The sequence below is a fragment of the Myxine glutinosa genome, chromosome 5, assembly GCF_964187855.1.
Source record: "Myxine glutinosa chromosome 5, kmMyxGlut1.1, whole genome shotgun sequence".
Classification (NCBI taxonomy): Eukaryota; Metazoa; Chordata; class Myxini; order Myxiniformes; family Myxinidae; genus Myxine; species Myxine glutinosa.
The window spans coordinates 129107168-129126615 of record NC_136265.1 but is presented as its reverse complement, the minus strand read 5'-3'; the positions used below and the strand labels follow the sequence as shown (position 1 = coordinate 129126615).

The 19448-nt window shown below is 47.3% G+C and overlaps 1 protein-coding gene across 4 annotated transcripts in view; it reads left to right on the top strand.

Annotated features, from left to right (window-relative positions):
- PXDC1 (PX domain containing 1) overlaps positions 1-10653 on the top strand; it is a 29862-nt gene extending 19209 nt beyond the window's left edge. For all 4 annotated transcript variants that reach the window (XM_068116267.2, XM_068116269.2, XM_078778691.1 and 1 more), the window contains one exon: positions 9921-10653. In XM_068116267.2, coding sequence (XP_067972368.2) covers positions 9921-10033 — 113 coding nt within the window. In that variant the 3' untranslated portion in view covers positions 10034-10653. The remainder of the gene's footprint in view (positions 1-9920) is intronic.
- The last annotated feature ends 8795 nt before the right edge of the window (positions 10654-19448 follow it).

The following is a 19448-nucleotide window of genomic DNA, read 5'->3' as shown; positions in this document are numbered from 1 at the left end:
TGAGCATTACTTCCTTATTTTCAGTGATTGCTTTTGGTTCATGTTTCCATAAGTTTTCTGGAACTGGGATAGTGAGACTTTTGCAGATGTGCCAGTGGATTACTCTACATACCTTGTTATGCCTTTGGGTGTACAACTGCTCCGACATGAGTTTTTTTTACATCCTGATAGGAGGTGGCTCGTACTTTCTGTTTCTACCTTGCAGAATCTACACTTGTCCGATTGACTCATTTCAGACATTTTGTTAAAGCCATTGGTGAAGTATCCTTGGTCTTGGGCATTTATAATGATTCATTCTCCATCGCAGTTCAGATGACATCTTCTTAGCCATTCCAGTGATCCTTCTTTGTCTATCCCCAATCTGTCCAACTCTTTTTTTATATATACCTTTCTGCTCTTTTATCATTTTCCCAATTGTCTGTATATCTGTTGATATTTCGTTTTATGTTTTTCTTTCTTCTTTTTTGCAATTGTTGGGGCTGTACTCATCGTTTTGGTTTATTGTGTGGCATCTTCCATTCACACCTGTCTTTGGAATTTTTTTGCTAGATGGGTTATAGGGATACCTTCTCTGGTTTGTGGGCTTTGTGGTTGCTTACAAATTGGATTTGGATTCAGTAGTCTGTTGGACTTTTTACGTATTCGGCCAATCCTCCAGTTATCATTTTGTGTAGTTGGTTGAGCTCCATCAGACCGCTACCTCCTTCTGGTCTCGGCAGGTACATTCTCGGGATGTATTGAATTTTGTAAAACATTTTGGGGATGGCGAGGAGTTTTCTTGTTTTGATATCCAGTTTATTGATTTCTTATTGTGGCCAGTTTATTATTCAGCAGCTACTGTATACTGGAATACTGATATTGCGAGTTGGTTTATGGCTTTGATTTTGTTTCTTGGAGATGGGTATGTTTTCAGGATCAGCCTCGTTCTACACAGGTATTCTTTAGTAATTACTCTACGCTCGCGAAGCATGAAGCGGGGTTAAGCATTCAGGTACGTACGTGCCGTGTGCCATGTGCCGTACGTGTCTGCATTTTAAAAATTCATCTTCTCGGCAACCGTTGGTCCGATTGACATGAAATTTTCAACATAGGAGGGCCTCCTCCTGCAGAATATTTTAATGATTATTATGATGTCATAGGTCACATGGTACAGGCGCCATCTTGGAAAAACTTCACACCTCTATATCTCTGAAACCACTCCATGGAAAAAATTGAGACCTGGCTCATTGTCAAGTACTCCCCATGGGGAATAAGATATGTCAATGATGATGTCATCGGTGCCTTCGTTATGACATTATAATTCGACAAGTAAAACACTTATCCGATCATTATTAATGTTTTTTTTCAGCAACTGTTGGTCTGATGGACACAAAATTTTCACCATTGGAGCGCCTCCTCATTTCGAATATTTTAATGATAATCATGATGTCATAGGTCATGTGGTACAGGCGCCATCTTGGAAAAACCAAAAAATGTTGCACCTCTATATCTCCAAAACCACTGCATGGAAAAAATTGAAACATGGCTCATTGTAAATAACTCCATATGGGGAATAGGTGTTGTTAACAATGACGTCATTGGTGCCATAATTATGACATCATAATTCGACAGGGACAATGCTTAGTCTGATCAGTTTGAAATATATTGAGCGTGATCTATCCTACAATTATATTGGAGAATATAAATTTATGATGTCATCGCTCACGTGGTCTGGTAGCCATATTGGATGAAACAAAAAAAATGTTCAAAAACAGAAGAGTTGGCTCGCAATAAGTCGACTGCGCTGGGTAAGTATTCTATGAATACCATCTAGTTGTTTCACACATTTGTTTGCGACAAATTTGGTTTCCGTCTTCTACTCTGAGGTATTTGTGAGATGTTTTGTTGTCTAGCTCGTGTACTGTTGTATTTGTATCAATTTTTATGTTGTCCATTTTTGTTGGTCTAACTTATATGAATGTTCACTCGGCACATTTATCTCGGCCAAATTCCATTTGAATGTTGTGGATGTGTCACCATTTTATCTCTTGGGATATTCACATAGTTTATGTCAGGGTGTATCTATGTCCTTGCTCATTAATGAGATTGCTCAGTGGGTCCAAGGCCAGGTAAAACAGGAGGAGTGAAAGGCTGTCTCCCTGGAAGATCACACAACGTATCTTCACTCCTGGTATTTTGATCTTTCAGTTTGAATGCTGTAATATCAATGTGGTATTCCAAAGCTCCATTCCTTTCTCTATCAGTTTGATTATTTGGGGGTTTGATCTTGTCCAATTGCATGCATTGTACCATCCATGAATGTGGGACACTCAAAAGCTTTTTTCTAGTCTATCCATGCTGTGGATAATTTTGTTAGTCTTGTATTGCAATTTTCGAGTATGGCCTTGTTTAGTAGCAGGTGGTCTGTTGTTCCAAAGCACCCTCTTTTACATCCCTTCTATTCTACCTCTAGGCCTCCTTCTTGTGCTAGGTGATCGTATATCATTTCTGTGATGGTTCCCATGAGGAGTTTGCATGTTGTTGGTAGACAGGTTATTGGTCTATACTTGGGAGGTAGTTGGGTCTCTTCAGACTTTGGGATGAGGAAGGTGCTACCTACTGCGAGCCATTCTTCCAAGGCTTCCTCCCCTTGGATAAGTTTGTTGAATGCTCGAGCGTAGTCGTTGTGGAGAGCATCTAGTTGTTTTGACCAGAAGTTTGAAATTCCATCTGGGCCTGGGCTTTTAAAGTTTGGCATTTTTGCTAGTTGTTGTTTTCGTTTTTCTTCATTACATATCACTGGAGGCATTTTCCTTTAGATGTTGTTTTTTTCTTCCAAGTTTTGGATCCAATCCACCTCTTTGTTGTGTTCATTTGGATCCTCGTAGATTCCTTTCCAGAAATTTTCAAGTTTATCTTTCTCGGGGGTATTTGACACGTTTTGCTTTTGTTTCCCTAGTTTGCGGTATAATCTTTTCGGGTTATTTTCAAACATGCGGCTATGTTTTCTAGCTTTGTTGACTTCATCGTAGTATTTTTTTATCTTTCTTGCGATCATCTCTATTTTGAGTTTGCTTCCAGCAGCGATTACCTCTAGGTCTTTATTTCCAATTTTGTATTTGTTTTTATTTTTGGGATTCTCCTCATTAGCTTTGGGTTTCAATTTCCCCTTATAAATTGCTATATTTGTCCCATTTATTTTCTAATTTGCTCCCTTTGTGCTTCCAGCCTCCGTTTCCATGGTGGTGCCTGGTCTCTGTCTGTACAGGCTGATTTGCTCTTCCTGCGGTGTTGTTTTCTTGGTATTTTTTTTCTTGTATGAGCAGTGCCACTGCAGAGGTCACGATGTTGAGTTTCGTTAACGGGGATGATTTTGGTACCAATCTCTTGAGCGCAACAGGGTACCAATCTCTTGAAGTTCTCCCAACCAGCATTTTTGTCCATCAGTTGTTTTTTATCTTGTATAGTTGTGGTCTTTCCCTGAATGGTGTCACTCTCATCTCCACCATTTTATTTTCCAGCTCTTCTTCCAGTCTTCGCTGGTCATCATCATACTCATCCTTCTTCTCTCCTTCACCTCTCCTTTCCCCTCCATCCTTCCGCCTGTTATCATCCCTTCCAACTGCTTAGGTGTTTTCAATCTCACTTGGTCCACGACTGGAAATCGGGTCTGGTCCCCCTCCCTATTCTGGTGGTTCTGTGTCTTCTCCCCCTATGTCTCACTTTGTGTGTGTGTGTGTGTGTGTGTGTGTGTGTGTGTGTGTGTGTGTGTGTGTGTGTGTGTGTGTGTGTGTGTGTGTGTGTGCGCACATGTCATTCATTGCTATCTCCACACGTGGGTTTCAGGAGTTGGAACGGAGACCTACCATGTTTCAAAGTATCCACCTGTGTGTGTGTGTGCATGCACAAGTCCTCCTTCCATGTCATTTCCTCCTCACATGGCTTCTCCATCATCACTCTCTCGCTCTCCACCCTGCCCCTTCCCCCCATCCCATTCCCAATCACTGCCCATCCCCACAAACACACAATGGTTTTACCCTTTCTGCTCATACATTGTCAGCTGCTGTCTCTTTCCTTTATGGGGTCGCTTGCCAATTGTCACCTGACCTACGTTGTACTTCTGTGCCGGGAAAGGTGTGCAGCAAAGGTCGTTATCTATAAGAGGTCGTTAATATGTAGTTCTGAAGGAGCTGGGGCTCCCACGTCGATCGGAAGAATGGACGCGACAAAAAGCTGGAATTCATCCGAGTTGCTTTAATCAAACCAAACACTCAGGCACTCTGAAAAGCCCGTTTATCGGGCAGCAATATATATACATATTATCCCGGAGCGTTTGCCCAGGAAAGGCGAGAGGGGGCGTGGCCCAGCGTCCTGGCTGCGGCCTGGCAAGTTGAGGGCGAGCCTGCCCGGGCATGCCCGGGCGTCCCGACCGAGGCCTGGCAAGTTGAGCGCGGGCCTGCCCGGGCGTCCTGGATGAGCCCGGCATGGTGATCGCTCCGCGTCCTTCATAGGTGCAAGGCGATTGTGAAAACCCAGCGGTAGCCGCTACACACGTCCCCCCAGAATCGACTTGCACCGGCAGGGTCAATTTGAGGGGGGTCCTGATGACCCGGCCGAAGCGACCCCTGGCGGGTCGTGGGAGGGGGTCCGGTGTGGTGGTGGGCGGTCGAGTGGGGGGCACCGTGGACGGGGGGCGGCCTCGCCGTGGCGGAAGGGCCACCCGTGGTGGGTGGTCGACGTCCACGTGCGCCGGCTTGAGGCGGTCCACCGCAATCCGGTCCGACCTGCCGCCGATGTCGATGACGAACGACTTGTCGTCCCGTCGCAGCACCCGGAAGGGCCCGTCGTACGGCGGCCGGAGTGGCCCCCGATGTGCGTCGTGACGCACAAAAACATACTCCGCTGTGCGAAGTGCTGGGGGGACGTAGGACTGGGGGTCACCGTGGTGGGATGTTGGCACGGGGGCAAACCGTCGGGCGGCCTCCTGGAGGTCCGAGCGCTGGTGAGCTGCGGACCAGGGACTGGTAGCGTCGGGCACGAATTCGCCCGGGACGCGTAGCGCCTGGCCATAGACAAGCTCGGCGGTGGATGCCTGGAGGTCCTCCTTGGGGGGCCGTGCGGAGGCCCAAAAGGACCCACGGCAGCCGGTCGGCCCAACCGCCGTCTTGAAGGCCGGCCATGAGCGCGGCCTTCATGGAGCGGTGGAATCGCTCGCACAACCCGTTTGCTTGGGGGTGGTAGGCCGTAGTACGGTGGAGCTTGACCCCCAGGTTGCGGGCGACCGCGCCCCACAGCTCGGAGGTGAACTGTGGTCCGCGGTCTGACGAGATGTCCGCCGGTGCGCCGAAGCGGGCGACCCAGGTGGCGATGAAAGCCTGCGCCACGTCGGCGGTGGTGGTGGAGACGAGGGGAACGGCCTCCGGCCACCTGGTGGTCCTGTCCACCATGGTGAGCAGGTTTGTGAACCCCCGTGACGGGGGGAGGGGGCCCACCAGATCCACATTGACGTGGTCGAAACGTCGTTCGGGCACGGTGAAAGGTGCCAGCGGGGCCTGGGTGTGTCGGTGGACCTTGGCCCGTTGGCAGGCCGTGCAGGTGCTGGTCCAATCGCGGACGTCCCGACGAAGGCCGTGCCAGACGAATCGCGCCGACACCAGCTTCTGGGAAGCTTTCCGGCCCGGGTGGGAAAGGCCGTGGAGGGAGGCGAAGATGCGGCGTTGCCAGGTGACGGGCACGATGGGGCGAGGCTGGCCTTGGGAGACGTCGCAGAGCAGGACAGTGTCCGCGAAGGGGATGTCGGCCAGGCGGAGGCCCATGTCCGCCGCCCGGAGGGCTTGCACCGTAGTGTCGGTGGTTTGGTCCGCCGCCATAAGCGCAAAGTCCACGCCCAGGTGGACCGCGTTCGCGCTGGCCCGGGAAAGACAGTCGGCCACGGCGTTGTTTTTGCCGGCGACGTGCCGGATGTCCGTGGTAAACTCCGACACGGCGGAGAGGTGGCGCTGTTGGCGGGCCGACCACGGCTCCGTGACCTTGGCCATGGCGTAAACCAACGGCTTGTGGTCGACGAACGCCGTGAAAGGTCGGCCCTCCAGGAGGTGGCGGAAATGGCGGACGGCCAGGTGTAGACCGAGGAGCTCCCGGTCAAACGTGCTGTATTTGAGCTCGTTCGGCCGGAGCTGCCGGCTGAAAAAAGCGAGTGGCTGCCAAACCCCGTTCACCCATTGCTCATGTACGGCGCCCACCGCGTAGTCGGAGGCATCCGTGGTGAGGGCGATGGGAGCGTTGAGCACCGGGTGAGCGAGCAGTGTTGCGTCGGCGAGGGCCCGCTTTGAGCTTTGAAAGGCCGCATCCATTGCTGCGGACCAGGCGATGTCGTGCTTGGCCGGCTTGCCCCGGAGGGCTTCGTAGAGGGGCCGCATGAGTTGAGCAGCGCGGGGCACGAAGCGGTGATAAAAATTCACCATTCCCAGGAATTCCTGCAGGGCCTTTATGGTGCGGGGACGCGGGAACGTGGTGATGGCCTCGACCTTGGTTGGCAGCGGCACGGCCCCGTTCTTGGTGATGTGGTGGCCCAAAAAATCAACGGCCGTTGTGCCGAAGTGGCATTTGGCCGGGTTGACGATGAGGCCGTGCTCGCTGAGGCGCCCGAACAGTGTTCGGAGGTGGAGGAGGTGCTCGGCCCGGGATGTGCTGGCGACGAGGATGTCGTCCAGGTAAACGAAAAGGAACGGCAGGTCACGCAGCACGCCGTCCATCAAGCGCTGGAACGCCTGAGCCGCGTTCTTGAGACCAAACGGCATCCGCAAGAATTCGAATAAGCCGAACGGCGTGATGACTGCCGTTTTAGGGACGTCGGCCGCCCTGACAGGTACCTGGTGATATCCCCGTATGAGATCAATTTTCGAAAAAATGACCCGTCCCGCCAGACGGGTGGAGAAGTCTTGGATATGCGGGATCGTGTACCTGTCGGGGGTGGTAGCGTCATTGAGACGGCGGTAGTCGCCACACGGGCGCCATCCACCCCCCGGCTTTGGCACGATGTGCAGTGGCGAGGCCCACGCGCTATCGGAGCGCCGCACGATGCCGAGGTGCTCCAACGCGTCGAATTCGGCCTTCGCCACGGCGAGCTTGGCTGGGTCGAGGCGGCGGGCCCTGGCGTAGACCGGCGGGCCCGTGGTTGGTATGTGGTGCTCGATCCCATGCCGTACTGCGACGGCCGAAAACGTCGGCCGCGTGAGGGCCGGGAACTCCGTGAGCAGGCGAGCAAACTCGTTCGCCGCCGGGACGGCGCATGCCAGCTCGGTCGGCGCGGAGCTGCTCAATGTGCATACCAGGGAGCTGAAGGTTTCGGCGTTGATTAAACGACGCCGTTGGACGTCCACCAGCAGTCCGTGTGCGCAGAGGAAGTCGGCGCCTAGCAGAGCCATGGGCACGTTTGCGGTTACAAACGTCCAAGCAAAGCGTTGGCCGCCGAAGCAGAGGGTGACGTTGCGTGGGCCGAAGGTGCGGATGGTCGATCCGTTGGCCGCAACCAAGGAGGGGCCGCAAACCGCGGATTGCCTGTCCTGGTCAGAGGCGGGTATGATGCTCAGTTGGGCGCCGGTGTCGCACAGGAAGCGCCGTCCGGACGCTTTATCCGTGATGAACAGTAAGTTGCCCGTGTGGCCGGCGCTCATGGCTGGTAATGAACGCCGGCCCGGCCGTTTCCCGGCCTGCCGAAGGTGCACGGGGGTCGGCATGTCCGGGCCTTCTGTCCGAACCTGGCATGATAGTAACACCACGCTTGGTCAGGTGGAGGCCCCGGTCGTCGTGCTGGAGGTGGTCGGCTCGGTGTAGCGGCCGCCAATTGCGTCGGCAGTTCGGTCGTCGACCGTGCCGGGTGCTCGGGCGCCATGGGTGTTGCGTCGGACGGCGGTGGGTCCCATGTCGCCGCTGCGATGCGCTGTCCTGCGGCGGAGATCTTGTCGGCTTCTCTGGCAAGGGCCCGGGGATCTGTGATCGTCGTGCTTGCCAGGGCGAGGCGTACCGGGTTAGGCAGCTGACGGAGGAACAGCTCCCGGAACAGGAATGCCGGAGAGTGCTCGCCGAGCAGTGAAAGCATGTAGTCCATTCGCTCGGAAGGGCGCGTGTCGCCGAGCTCGGGCAGGTCGAGCAGGCGCCGTGCGCGTTCCGCCGATGGGAGGGCGAAAGCGTCGAGGAGAAGCTTCTTAATCGCGCCGTATTTGTCAGCGGCTGGCGGGCTCTCGAGGAGGCTCAGGGCGCGGGCCGCGGTGGCCGAACCGAGCGCTGCTACCACATGGTGGAAGCGGGTGTCGTCGGCCGTGATGCCTCGCAGGGCGAACAGGGAATCCGCCTGTGCGAACCAAACCGCCGCGTGAGCCTCCCAGAAGGTAGGCAGTTTAAGGGCGACTGCCGTGTCCATGTCGGTAGGTCACCAATGAAGGAGCTGGGGCTCCCACGTCGATCGGAAGAATGGACGCGACAAAAAGCTGGAATTCATCCGAGTTGCTTTAATCAAACCAAACACTCAGGCACTCTGAAAAGCCCGTTTATCGGGCAGCAATATATATACATATTATCCCGGAGCGTTTGCCCAGGAAAGGCGAGAGGGGGCGTGGCCCAGCGTCCTGGCTGCGGCCTGGCAAGTTGAGGGCGAGCCTGCCCGGGCATGCCCGGGCATGCCCGGGCGTCCCGACCGAGGCCTGGCAAGTTGAGCGCAGGCCTGCCCGGGCGTCCTGGACGAGCCCGGCATGGTGATCGCTCCGCGTCCTTGATAGGTGCAAGGCGATTGTGAAAACCCAGCGGTAGCCGCTACAGTTCTGTGATTTTGCATTGATACTCGTACATTGTGGGAGCTATTCTCGCAAGATAAAACCGGACAAAATGGACGACGCCAGGAATGAAGTTTCACTGAGCTATTTATTTCCAGCTCACTCAAAAGAACTCAAAAGCACTGAATCAGCCCATCGAACGGGCGGCAATTTATAAGTCCCGTTCAACACAGAAAAGCCATGCCTCTCAGGCGGGGCGTGGTATGCAAATAGGTAAGCCACGCCTCTCAACGGGGCGTGGTATGCAAGTCAAGCGTTCGCCCGGGAAAGGCAAGTCTGGACACGCCCGGGCGAGTCCGGACAAGTAACCGCTCGCCGGTTGCGTCATCGGCCGGTGCAAGGTGATTGTGTATGCTTCCGGTAACCGCTACAACATCATAAATTCAATATTAAAAACTTTATGCCACATTGTTGCCATTTTGGTAGCCATTTTGAAAAGAAATGGCTACTATGTTGAATTTTCAAGTTGGATAATCACCTGGATTTAAAGAGTATCTATATCAGAGAAAGAAATGCCAAAATTCATGCTTTTATCACAATGTGAACGATTCACTCTAATAATGGGTGTTCGCCGCCTAGCTACTCTCACACTCGGAGCGGACGCTCTAACCATTACGCCACCAAATCTGGTCATAGACATTTAGTCCGTGCCAAAAGACCAAATGAAACAGAGGCCACAGAGGCCGTTGTTATGTAAAGTAAAAATCTAATACAATTTGGATGTAAAAGACGGGTGTGATAAGACAATTGATCACTTCTGGCCAGGTTTTGTGTCGACGTTTCCTTGTTTTTGTTTCTTCAATGATTGGCTCATGTGGTGCTCTCATCCGAGCACATAGAGTAGGTAATGATTCTGGGATTCCAGGTTCAAATTCCATTTAATAGACTGTTCATAAGTACTGTGTGTGCATCGACGTGTCGCGCGTGCCTGATGTCCAAGCACCTGCATGAGCCGGACAACTTTAATAAAAATTGTCGCTTCCTGTACCTTCTAATGCGCTGCTCGATGTAGAGTTTGAATCCATCATTTTACGGCAATGGATCGGGCGGTGCAATTTCATTGTTTCTCGCACCTTTTTCCTCCTCCTCTTCTTCTCGTCACATGACCAGAGTTCCAGCTGCAGAGAATGGAGTTGCAATGCGGGACAGCGATGGGAAAAACCTTCATACAGAGCCTGCTGTATACAAGACGAACCTTTCGTACTACCATCTGGTTTCTCTAGACAGTGAAACAACAGATTAGAGCAATCCTCCTGCCCCTCCCAAAAACTTCCTGCTACATGACGTCATAAAAACCATGAAAAACAAGAATGTGTGCGTCTATGCATTCCAGTGGTCTCAGCACCATCACAAAACAGTCTCCTAAGGACAACCATCAAGCTAATAATTTGCAAGCCTATAGTTTGAATACCATTCCATCAAGCGTTACGCTTATAATTCTTAATGTGCAATCGCTTTGGGAATGTCCGAGCAAGAATCCAAAGACTGCAGTCCATACACATCGGCATCGGTGTGACCGCATCACATGAAGAGCCGAAAGCACAGCGGGGACTCGGAAGAGTGACCTTGCATCGACTCGGTGACTTTGGAGATTCTGCGTTGATCATCAATCCCCTCGTCCACCCGATGAGGAACTCTAAACGAGGCACAGGACGTGAACCAGGCCTCACTTGGGAGCCTGACTGTGAGCTTTACCTGATGAACAAGTACGAAGGTGCATACACGTGAAATAATTTTAATTGTTGCTGTAAAAGTTTTAATCCCAAACAAATGCTCATATAATATAATTACAAGATGCATGTATAATATAATGAATATTAAATGCCTATATTTTAAACACAAATCATATGGGTTGTTGTCTCTGTGATGAATTATTTGGACTTGTTGATAAAGCGTGATGCGGCTTGCATTAGAAACAAAGCCTGCTTTGTGATTCGCCCTCTAAGGTTCTGATTAAGCAAATATCTCATAATATTTCTGCAACCAGAATTGTCTTTAAAAAGAAAAGAAACACGTACAGATACATTCAAAGTATACCTCCCCCATGCCAAATAAAGAAATAACATATCCTCCAGCGCACAGCACAGAGACGGTATTGGGATGGAGAGGTGCAACATAATTGATTGCATAATTACAATAAATAAATTATAATCATAAAATATTTTCTTATTCAATTGGCTGATACCATACCTAAAGCATCACTGCTTCATCTGAAGCTGTAACTTTTTGAAGATTAAGCAATCGATTGAATAATTAAATAACTAATCGATTAATTTATTAATCAATAAATCAATAAATCAAAATACCCTTTGCAGCCAAATCACTTGGTCACTGTCATGTCCACATATCAGCTTCCGAGCTCAAAAGGTGCCTGAGATATTAATTACCCAGATGCGCAAGAAAATAAACAAGTGATTAATAATTTAAATAAATAATTGTACATAATTAATTTATCAATCAATTGGCTAATACCATACCTAAAGCATCACTGCTTCATCCCAATGTGTAACTTTCTGAAGATTAAGCAATTAACTGAATAATTAAATAATTAATCGATCAATTTATTAATCAATAAATAAATAAATCAACATTCCCTTTGCAGCCAAATCACTTGGTCACTGTCATGTCCAAATATCAGTTCCTAGCTCAAAAGGTACCTGAGATATTAATTATCCAGATGCGAAAGAAAATAAATAAGTGATTAATAATTTAAATAAACAATCGTACATAATTAATTTCTCAATCAATTGGCTAATAGCATACCTAAAGCATCACTGCTTCATCCCAATCTGTAACTTTTTGAAGATTAAGCAATTAACTGAATAATTAAATAACTAATCGATGAATTTATTAATCAATAAATCAATAAATCAAAATTCCCTTTGCAGCCAAATCACTTGGTCACTGTCATGTCCAAATGTCAGCTTCCTAGCTCAAAGGATGGCGAGATATCGCCCGGACAAACAAACAAACCGAGTGAAAACTGAGTACTCCCTTTCAGCGCGAGTCATCGCCGGTCCCCCTTCGGTGCCCGGCGATGACGTCATGCAGCGCCTGCAGGTGGAGTAGGCAAGGAGCTGTGTACAACAAGAGACTCGACAAGCGGTATTGGACTGAATGTTTGCCAATTGTCGCATTTTGTACGAGGAGTGTACTTTGTGGATGAAACGAACAATCATTGGATGTGATTATTGGACCGTGGGCTGGCAGGATGGCCTCGCACAGGCTAGGCAAGACGTCCGCCGTCCCTCTTAGGGCACGACGATAAGCCGGAGCACCCGTCTGCCAGCACCGGGGGGGGGGGGGGGGGGATTGTCGATGGATGTTAAAGACCCCAGAGTGTCTTTCGTGAGGAGTAGATGAGTTTTTACTGCGGCACCATCAGGAAATTACTATAATCCGGCCAAAATCACTTCCAGTCGAACGTTAGGCCAAGTCAGTCAGTTCGTGAAAGTCTTCAGCCAAATACATCCGACAGCCAACCGCAGAAATGGGTAGGAATAATTAAGGCTGTTAAAGTAGTTGTAGTTGGTGTTATTTTTGTATACAGAGGAGAGGTTCTTGGAGGAGGTTGAACACAGAACGGATCAGTACGAAACAGAACAAAAGGAACAGTCGAAAGAGAGAGGAGGGTGGGGACACACCAACAGCGGGGTTGAGGGACAAAATAGAGAGAGACTTGGAGGGATAACGGATGTGGGGGAAGAATCCTAAGTCCCAAGGAAGTCCCAAGCAACATCCAAAGCAAGCAGGTTGTGGGCAAGGTCCAAAGGGGAGGACACAGGCGGTGAACAAGATGGATATAAAGTGGTTGTCAACTCTTAATCACATAAGTGAAAGGAGAAACTGGAAACTTGGAAAGAGAAGGGCTTGGGTAGGATTAACAGGGTAGAAAAGATCATGGTTTCAGATGGGGGAGATGGTGGTGAACACCTGTCTTGAAGCCCTGCAGGGAAGAAAAAGATTGAAGAGGCTGCAGAAGTTGGTTCCACATGTAGGGAAAAGTTGGAATGAAAGGGTGGAGTTGAGCATTGAGTGGGGATTTTGAAAGTTTCACGAGAAGGGGGTTGGTGGTGGACCGTTTGCTTGCAGAAACCTGGGGGGAAGGGAGGAGGGGCAGGGGGGGAAGGGAGGAGAGGAGGAAGGGACAAAGCATGGAAGGGCGGGAAGAGGGTAAAAGACCAGAGAAAAGTGGAGAGGAAATTGACTTTCCTCAAAGCATTCACCATCCTGAATGACATCACGGGAGTGTTGTGGTTTTTCTGTGACCCTCTCATCCTATCAAATCCCATACCATTGCATCACTGCTGGACACACGGTGGCTCTGGGTGGTGAGGTCGATTGGGTGACATCCAGCATCCTCTCTGTGAACTCGGTGACGACCACTGTGACATTGTTCACCCTCACAGTATTGTGCTCTGGGTTGCTCCAGAGTTGTCTACTTTATCGAGCATAGGCCATTGCTTCTTCATTGCCCTGCTCAATGAAGGCCACTTTCAATCTCCTCGTTTTCCCTTTCTTCAGATGTGCAAGTGGAAGTTATTACCAACCAGGTGTCAATTCAAGCTGGATTTCCTGTATTTGTGAGTCCCACAATCCTTGGTTTTTCCTGTCGTTGTCCGTGTACATCACGTCCAAGGAACGGTCTCCCAGAACACAACCATGAACTACGGAGTCCATGTCGATAGACAACCGTCGTGGGATATGATCATCTAGTTGTTCGCTCGGTCTCTGTAAATGTAAGACGAAGAGCTTGAACAGCTCGAGTTGAAACACCAACACAGAAGCATCTGTGAGAAAGAGAGAGGAAAATAGGATATGTCACATCAATGACGTCATAATTTATTCCGCCATTTTATTGGAGGCTCGTGGGGGAGCTAGAACATCGGACGGATCAGGACGTAATCGAAAAAAGGAGCAACAGAAAAAAGGGGGAAACACAACCAACAGGGATGAAAGACAAAATAGAGGGAGACTTGGACAAATAAGGGATGTGGGGAGAAATGAGGGGTAGAGGAGGACGCATGGGGTGGACAAGATGGATACAGAATGAAATAGAAAGAGCAATCGGAGATTGCAGACCCTCACCAGGATGTGTTTTCAGTGGTTTTAAGGCTTTGTGTTAAAACAAATATGGCGGCCGAACTACGTGACCGATGACGTCATCTTTTTTTTTTCTCCACCAATTTATCCCGAGATGATGCTCAAGAAATTTCATCTTGATCGGATGAAGTTTTGTACTTGTCAAATTATGACGTCATAATGGAGGAACATATGACATCATCGTTAACATATGTTATTCAGCATGGAGAGTTATTTACAATGAGCCATGTCTCAATTTTTAGCTGTGGCGAGCAGCTCAATGAGAGGACCGCGTTGTTGTTCTTGTTGTTGGGGTGTCTTTTTGAATCGCGCATGCGCATACACTCGGACGTGCGTTGGTATGAGGTAAGAACATCGCGGACTAAAATCGCGATTTGTTTGAAGAAACCAGAATAAATTTAGCAACAAAGACAACATGAATGTTTTCATATCAATCTCGTTTCACAGAATTTGACACAAATTAGGTGTAATTATTGAATAGCGCATGCGCATACACCCGGACATGCGTTGGTATGAGGTAAGAACATCGCGGGCTAAAATCGCGATTTGTTTGAAGAAACCAGAATAAATTTAGCTGAAAGACAAAAAGACACTAGTGCATGCGTATAATTTAATGACTGGTCGAATTTGGTGGCGCATATTGCAACGGATATCCTCATGATTCTACACGTCGCAGCTGGTGACCACACTTTGGTCATTTTTCTCTTGTTTCTATTCAGCGCTTTTGGAGATATGGAGGTGCAAAGTTTTTCGGTTTTTCCAAGATGGCGGCCGAACCACGTGACCGATGACGTCATCATTATTTTTTTTTCCCCCCACCAGCTTATGCCGACATGGCGTTCAAGAAATTGCATCTTGATTGGATGAAGTTTTCTACTCGTCAAATTATCGAATTATGACATCATAATGGAGGCCTTGGGCCTAGAGAGTTAGAAATTGGGCACAGTCTATTCAAGGGCAAGACAAATAAGTGTGTAAAGTTTGGCGATTCTATGTGCAACGATGTAGACGTAGTACTGCGCACAAACAGACAGACAGACAAACAGACAGACAAACCAACCAACCAACATACTTGCCGGAATCTTTTCTGGCAAGTAATGAAAAATCACTCATAGAGTGACACTTGGCAAAACAGAACAAAGTAGAATGGCACTCAGTAGAGCATCCTTTTGACCTCATAAATAATTAGTGGTTGAATTCAGTTTGCTGACATGAAAATAGTCTTCAAAGTTTAAGTTAATCGGATGAAAATTGACAATTTTAGAAATGTGGCCTATGTTGACTTTTTGGCCTATGTTGACCTTAAAAATAGATGGTGGTTGGTTTCACTAACTTGATAGGAAAATCCTTTTCAAATTTCAAGTCAATCGGTTGAAAATTGAAGATTTTAGAAATTATAAAAAAGTGGTTGACCTTTGGCCTATGTTGACCTTTTGGCCTACGCTGACCTCAAAATAGTTGTTGGTTGAATTCAGTTAACTGATATGTAAATCCCATTCAATTTTTAAGTTAATCGAATTAAAATGTAGGATTTTAAAAATTCGAAAAAAGTGGTTGAACTTTGGCCTATGTTGACCTTTTGGCATATGCTGATCTCATAAATAGTTGGTGGGTGAATTCAGTTAGCTGATGTGTAAATCCTATTCAAATTTCAAGTCGATCATATGAAAATTGAGGATTAAAAAAATTTGAAAAAAGTGGTTGACCTTTGGCCTATGTTGACCTTTTGACCTCAAAAATATATAGGATTTTGTCGGACCACGAACTCCACCATTTAGTGAAGTTTCGTGAAGATCGGTTTAAAATTGTGACCTGTGGGCAAGTAAAAGTGAGCAGCCAGACAAACACACACACACGGGGTTTATCGGGGTCAAAGTGGATCCAGGTTTGACACCCCCCCCCCCCCCCCCCCCAAAATATGAATTTGCTTTCTTCTCTGGAACTACACATGCAATTCCGATGAAACTTCACCACAACCTTCATCACCCAATAATAGGTATTTTTTTTGTTTGTTTAAAGTTTTATGATTATGTTAGTATCATTCTAAGTGCTGTCCTGTCTTCTAGCAACCATTGAAATTGGTTTAAAATTTCCCCCCAAAAAAATACCTTTAGTCGGTGTACCAGGTGAGCGCCAGGGGTATTGCCCCTATGTTTTCTTTAGCTCACCTGGAACGTAGTTCCAGGGAGCATAGGCGATGGCGCATTGTCCCGTCACTTGTCAGTCCGTAAACACTTGCAACTTCTTCTCCGAAACCGCTGAAGGGATTGTGACCAAACCTGGCACAAATTACATTTGTTGTGTTGTGTCTAAAGTTTGTTCATGGCATTAAAAAAAAAAAATCAGGGTCTAAGAGGGTCTACGGGGAGGGGGGGGGGGGGTCAAAGTGGATCCAGGTTGGATCCCCAAAATAAGAATTAGCTTTTTTCTCTGAAACTACACAAACTATTTCGATGAAACTTTATCACAACTTTCATCACCTGTGATGTACCAATGTTTGTTCAAGGCATTAGAAAAATCAGGGCCTGAGGAGGTACAAGGGGCGGGGGGTTGCCCCCCAAAATAGGTATTTTTTTGTGTGTTTGTTTAAAGTGTTATGTTTATGTTGGTATCATTCAACATGCTGCCCTGTCTCCTAGCAACCACTGGAGTTGGTTTAAAAGACCATGATATTGTTTAAAATACCTTTAGTCGGTGTAGACGTGTAGTATACTGCTTTATCCTACCAGGTGAGCACCCAGGGGTACCCCCTATTTTCTTTCCCATCTCTCAATGGTGAAAAATCACTTTATAAATTCTCAGATCCAGATCCGGATCTTCACCAAAATCGAATCAATTCGTCCTTGTCACACACCCTACCTCTCCGCCAAATTTCGTCCGAATCTGTCCACAACTTTTTTTTTGTTTGTTTTGTTTTGTTTTGTATACTGAATCGAGGCTCGTGAAAGAGGTGACATTTATTTCACAAACAAATCAACCAGACAAACAAAATATATAACAAGTACACATACATTCAAAGTACACCGCCCCATGCCAAATAATTAAATATGCTGCAGCGCGGCTCATTGAGGCTCATTGGGAGGGAGAGGTGTACACTAATTGATTGATTAATTGTATAATTAAAATCAATAAAAGATTATCACAAAATATTTTCATAATCAATTGGCTAATCGCATAACTAAACCAGTAGTGCTTCATCCGAAGATGTATCTTTTAGAAATTTAATTAAATAAGTCATTTATAAAAAATTAAATAATTAATTGATTACTCAATAAATAATTAATCGATTAATCAATAAATACTTAATAGATGAAATGATTAATCAATAAATCAAAAATATCCTTGATAGCCACATCACTTGGTCACTCATGTCCAAATATTAGCTTCCCAGCTCAAAAGGTGCCTGAGATATTGGCCAAATGAGAAAGAAAATAAATAAATGATTAATAATGAAAATAAATAAATAATAATCATAAAAAAATTAAATTATTAATCAATTTGGTCAGAGAACACATAAACTACCACTATTTCATCAGAATCTGTAACTTAAAAAAAAAAAATTTTTTTGTCATTAATCGAATAATTAAATAATTAATCGATTAATTGATTAATTAATAAATCAAAAATATCCTTTGCAGCCAAATCACCTGGTCATTGGCATGTCCAAATATCAGCTTCCTAACTCAAAAGGTGCCTGAGTTAATAATGGTCAGAAGATAAATGAAATTTAATTAATTAAATAAGTACTTAATTAAACGCTAATAATTAAATAACTCCTCAATTAATTGATTATTCAAAAAACAAAAAATACCGTATTTGACAAAGGACTTGCTCACTACTGTGCCGAAATTTCAGCTTCCTAGCTCAAAGGATGGCTGAGATATCGTCCGGACAACCAAGAAAGAAAACAAACAAGAAAACAACCAAGAAAACAAACAAACAAGAAACCAGAGTGAAAACTGAGTACTCTCTTTCAGCGTGCGTCACTGCCGAGCCCCCTTCGGTGCCCAGCAATGACGATTTGCAATGCCTGGAGATGGCATAGGAAAGGAGCGGTGTACAAAAAGAGGGAGCGGAAGACAAGAGAAGGGAAAGCACACAAACACTTGAGAGCACACAACATTTAAGAGCAGGGAGATGTGTGGGAGGGAGAGGGCTTGGGGGGAGGAGGCGTGGGAAGGGGGGGGGGGGTGGGAGAAGTATAAAACACAAGGACACCAAGGACTTGGGAGAAGTATAAAACACAAGGACACCAAGGACTTCCAGGACAGAAGTTGGTATTTCAAAAAAGTGAAATTGGGGTGAAATTAGCGGGGATAGAAAAGATCAAGGTTTTGGATGGGGGAAGATAAGAGATGGTGGTGAACAGCTGTTTTAAAGACCTGGAGGGTGGAGTGGGATTGAAGAGAGCGAGGGAGTTTGTTCCAGAGGTGGGAGAAAAGAGGAATGAAGGAGTGAAGGTGAGCAGAGAGTCTTGATTTTGGCAGTTTAACCATAAGAGGGTTGCATGCAGATCTTGTGCGACCTGTAGGAATATTTGCGGGACAGAGCCCAGAGAGAGCTGGGGGGGGGGGGGGGGGGGGGGAAAGGCCAGAGAGGAGTCGGTAGAAAACGGAAAGACCACCAACCTGCCTGCGGTGAGTGAGTGAAAGGCCCTTGGAATTAGCTTCATCACGGGAGATTCCAATGATTCTGAATGCTTTGGTTTCAACAGCGTGAAGACGAGCTAGGTGTGAGGCAGGAGCACCAGCCCAGAGGGGAGAGCAGTATTCCATTGAGCTGCGGATGAAAGCCTTGTATGTGGTGAGGAGCTCAGGTGTGCCGAGGAAGGACTTCGCACGACGGAGGATGCCCAGTCGGCGACTGGCTTTGGAGGCCAGATTTGAAATGTGGTTTTCCCAGGAAGGATCATGGCAGATAGTGAGACCCCATAGCTTGTGACAGAACTTCTTGGAGAGGATTATTCAGAAAGTGGATGGGAGGGTTGTCCAGTCGGTCTTTTCGGAGAGACATCCTTTCGGAGAGACACTTTTTGAGATATCTTAATTTTTCACAGACGACAGAGATAAAAACATAACCTCCATCCACCTTCGATGGCGGAGGTAAACAGGGGTGAAGACCTGGAGGGAAGAGTGCGATTGAAGAGGACGTGCAAGTTCGTTCCACAGTTGGAAAAAGAAGAAGAAGGAAAGTGGAGATGAGCAAATGAGTGGAGGAGATTAGTAGTTGTGCTGCTGTGTTGCTGATGGACACCGGGAGTGGGAAGGGTGTTCCATTACCAACTAGAACGGCACTCAGTAGAGAGCATACCTCCACCTGGTTGGCCATATCACTCAATGGTGAAGAATCACTTAAAACATTAAATAATTCTCATATCCGAATCCATATTCAGATCTTCACCAAAATTGAATCAACTCTTCCTTGTCACACACACAACCTGTCCAACAAGTTTCGTCCAAATCCATCCATAACTTTTTGAGATATCATACTCTATTTCTCTTGAAAATCCTCTGTATCTCTTTGCTGATGACTCCA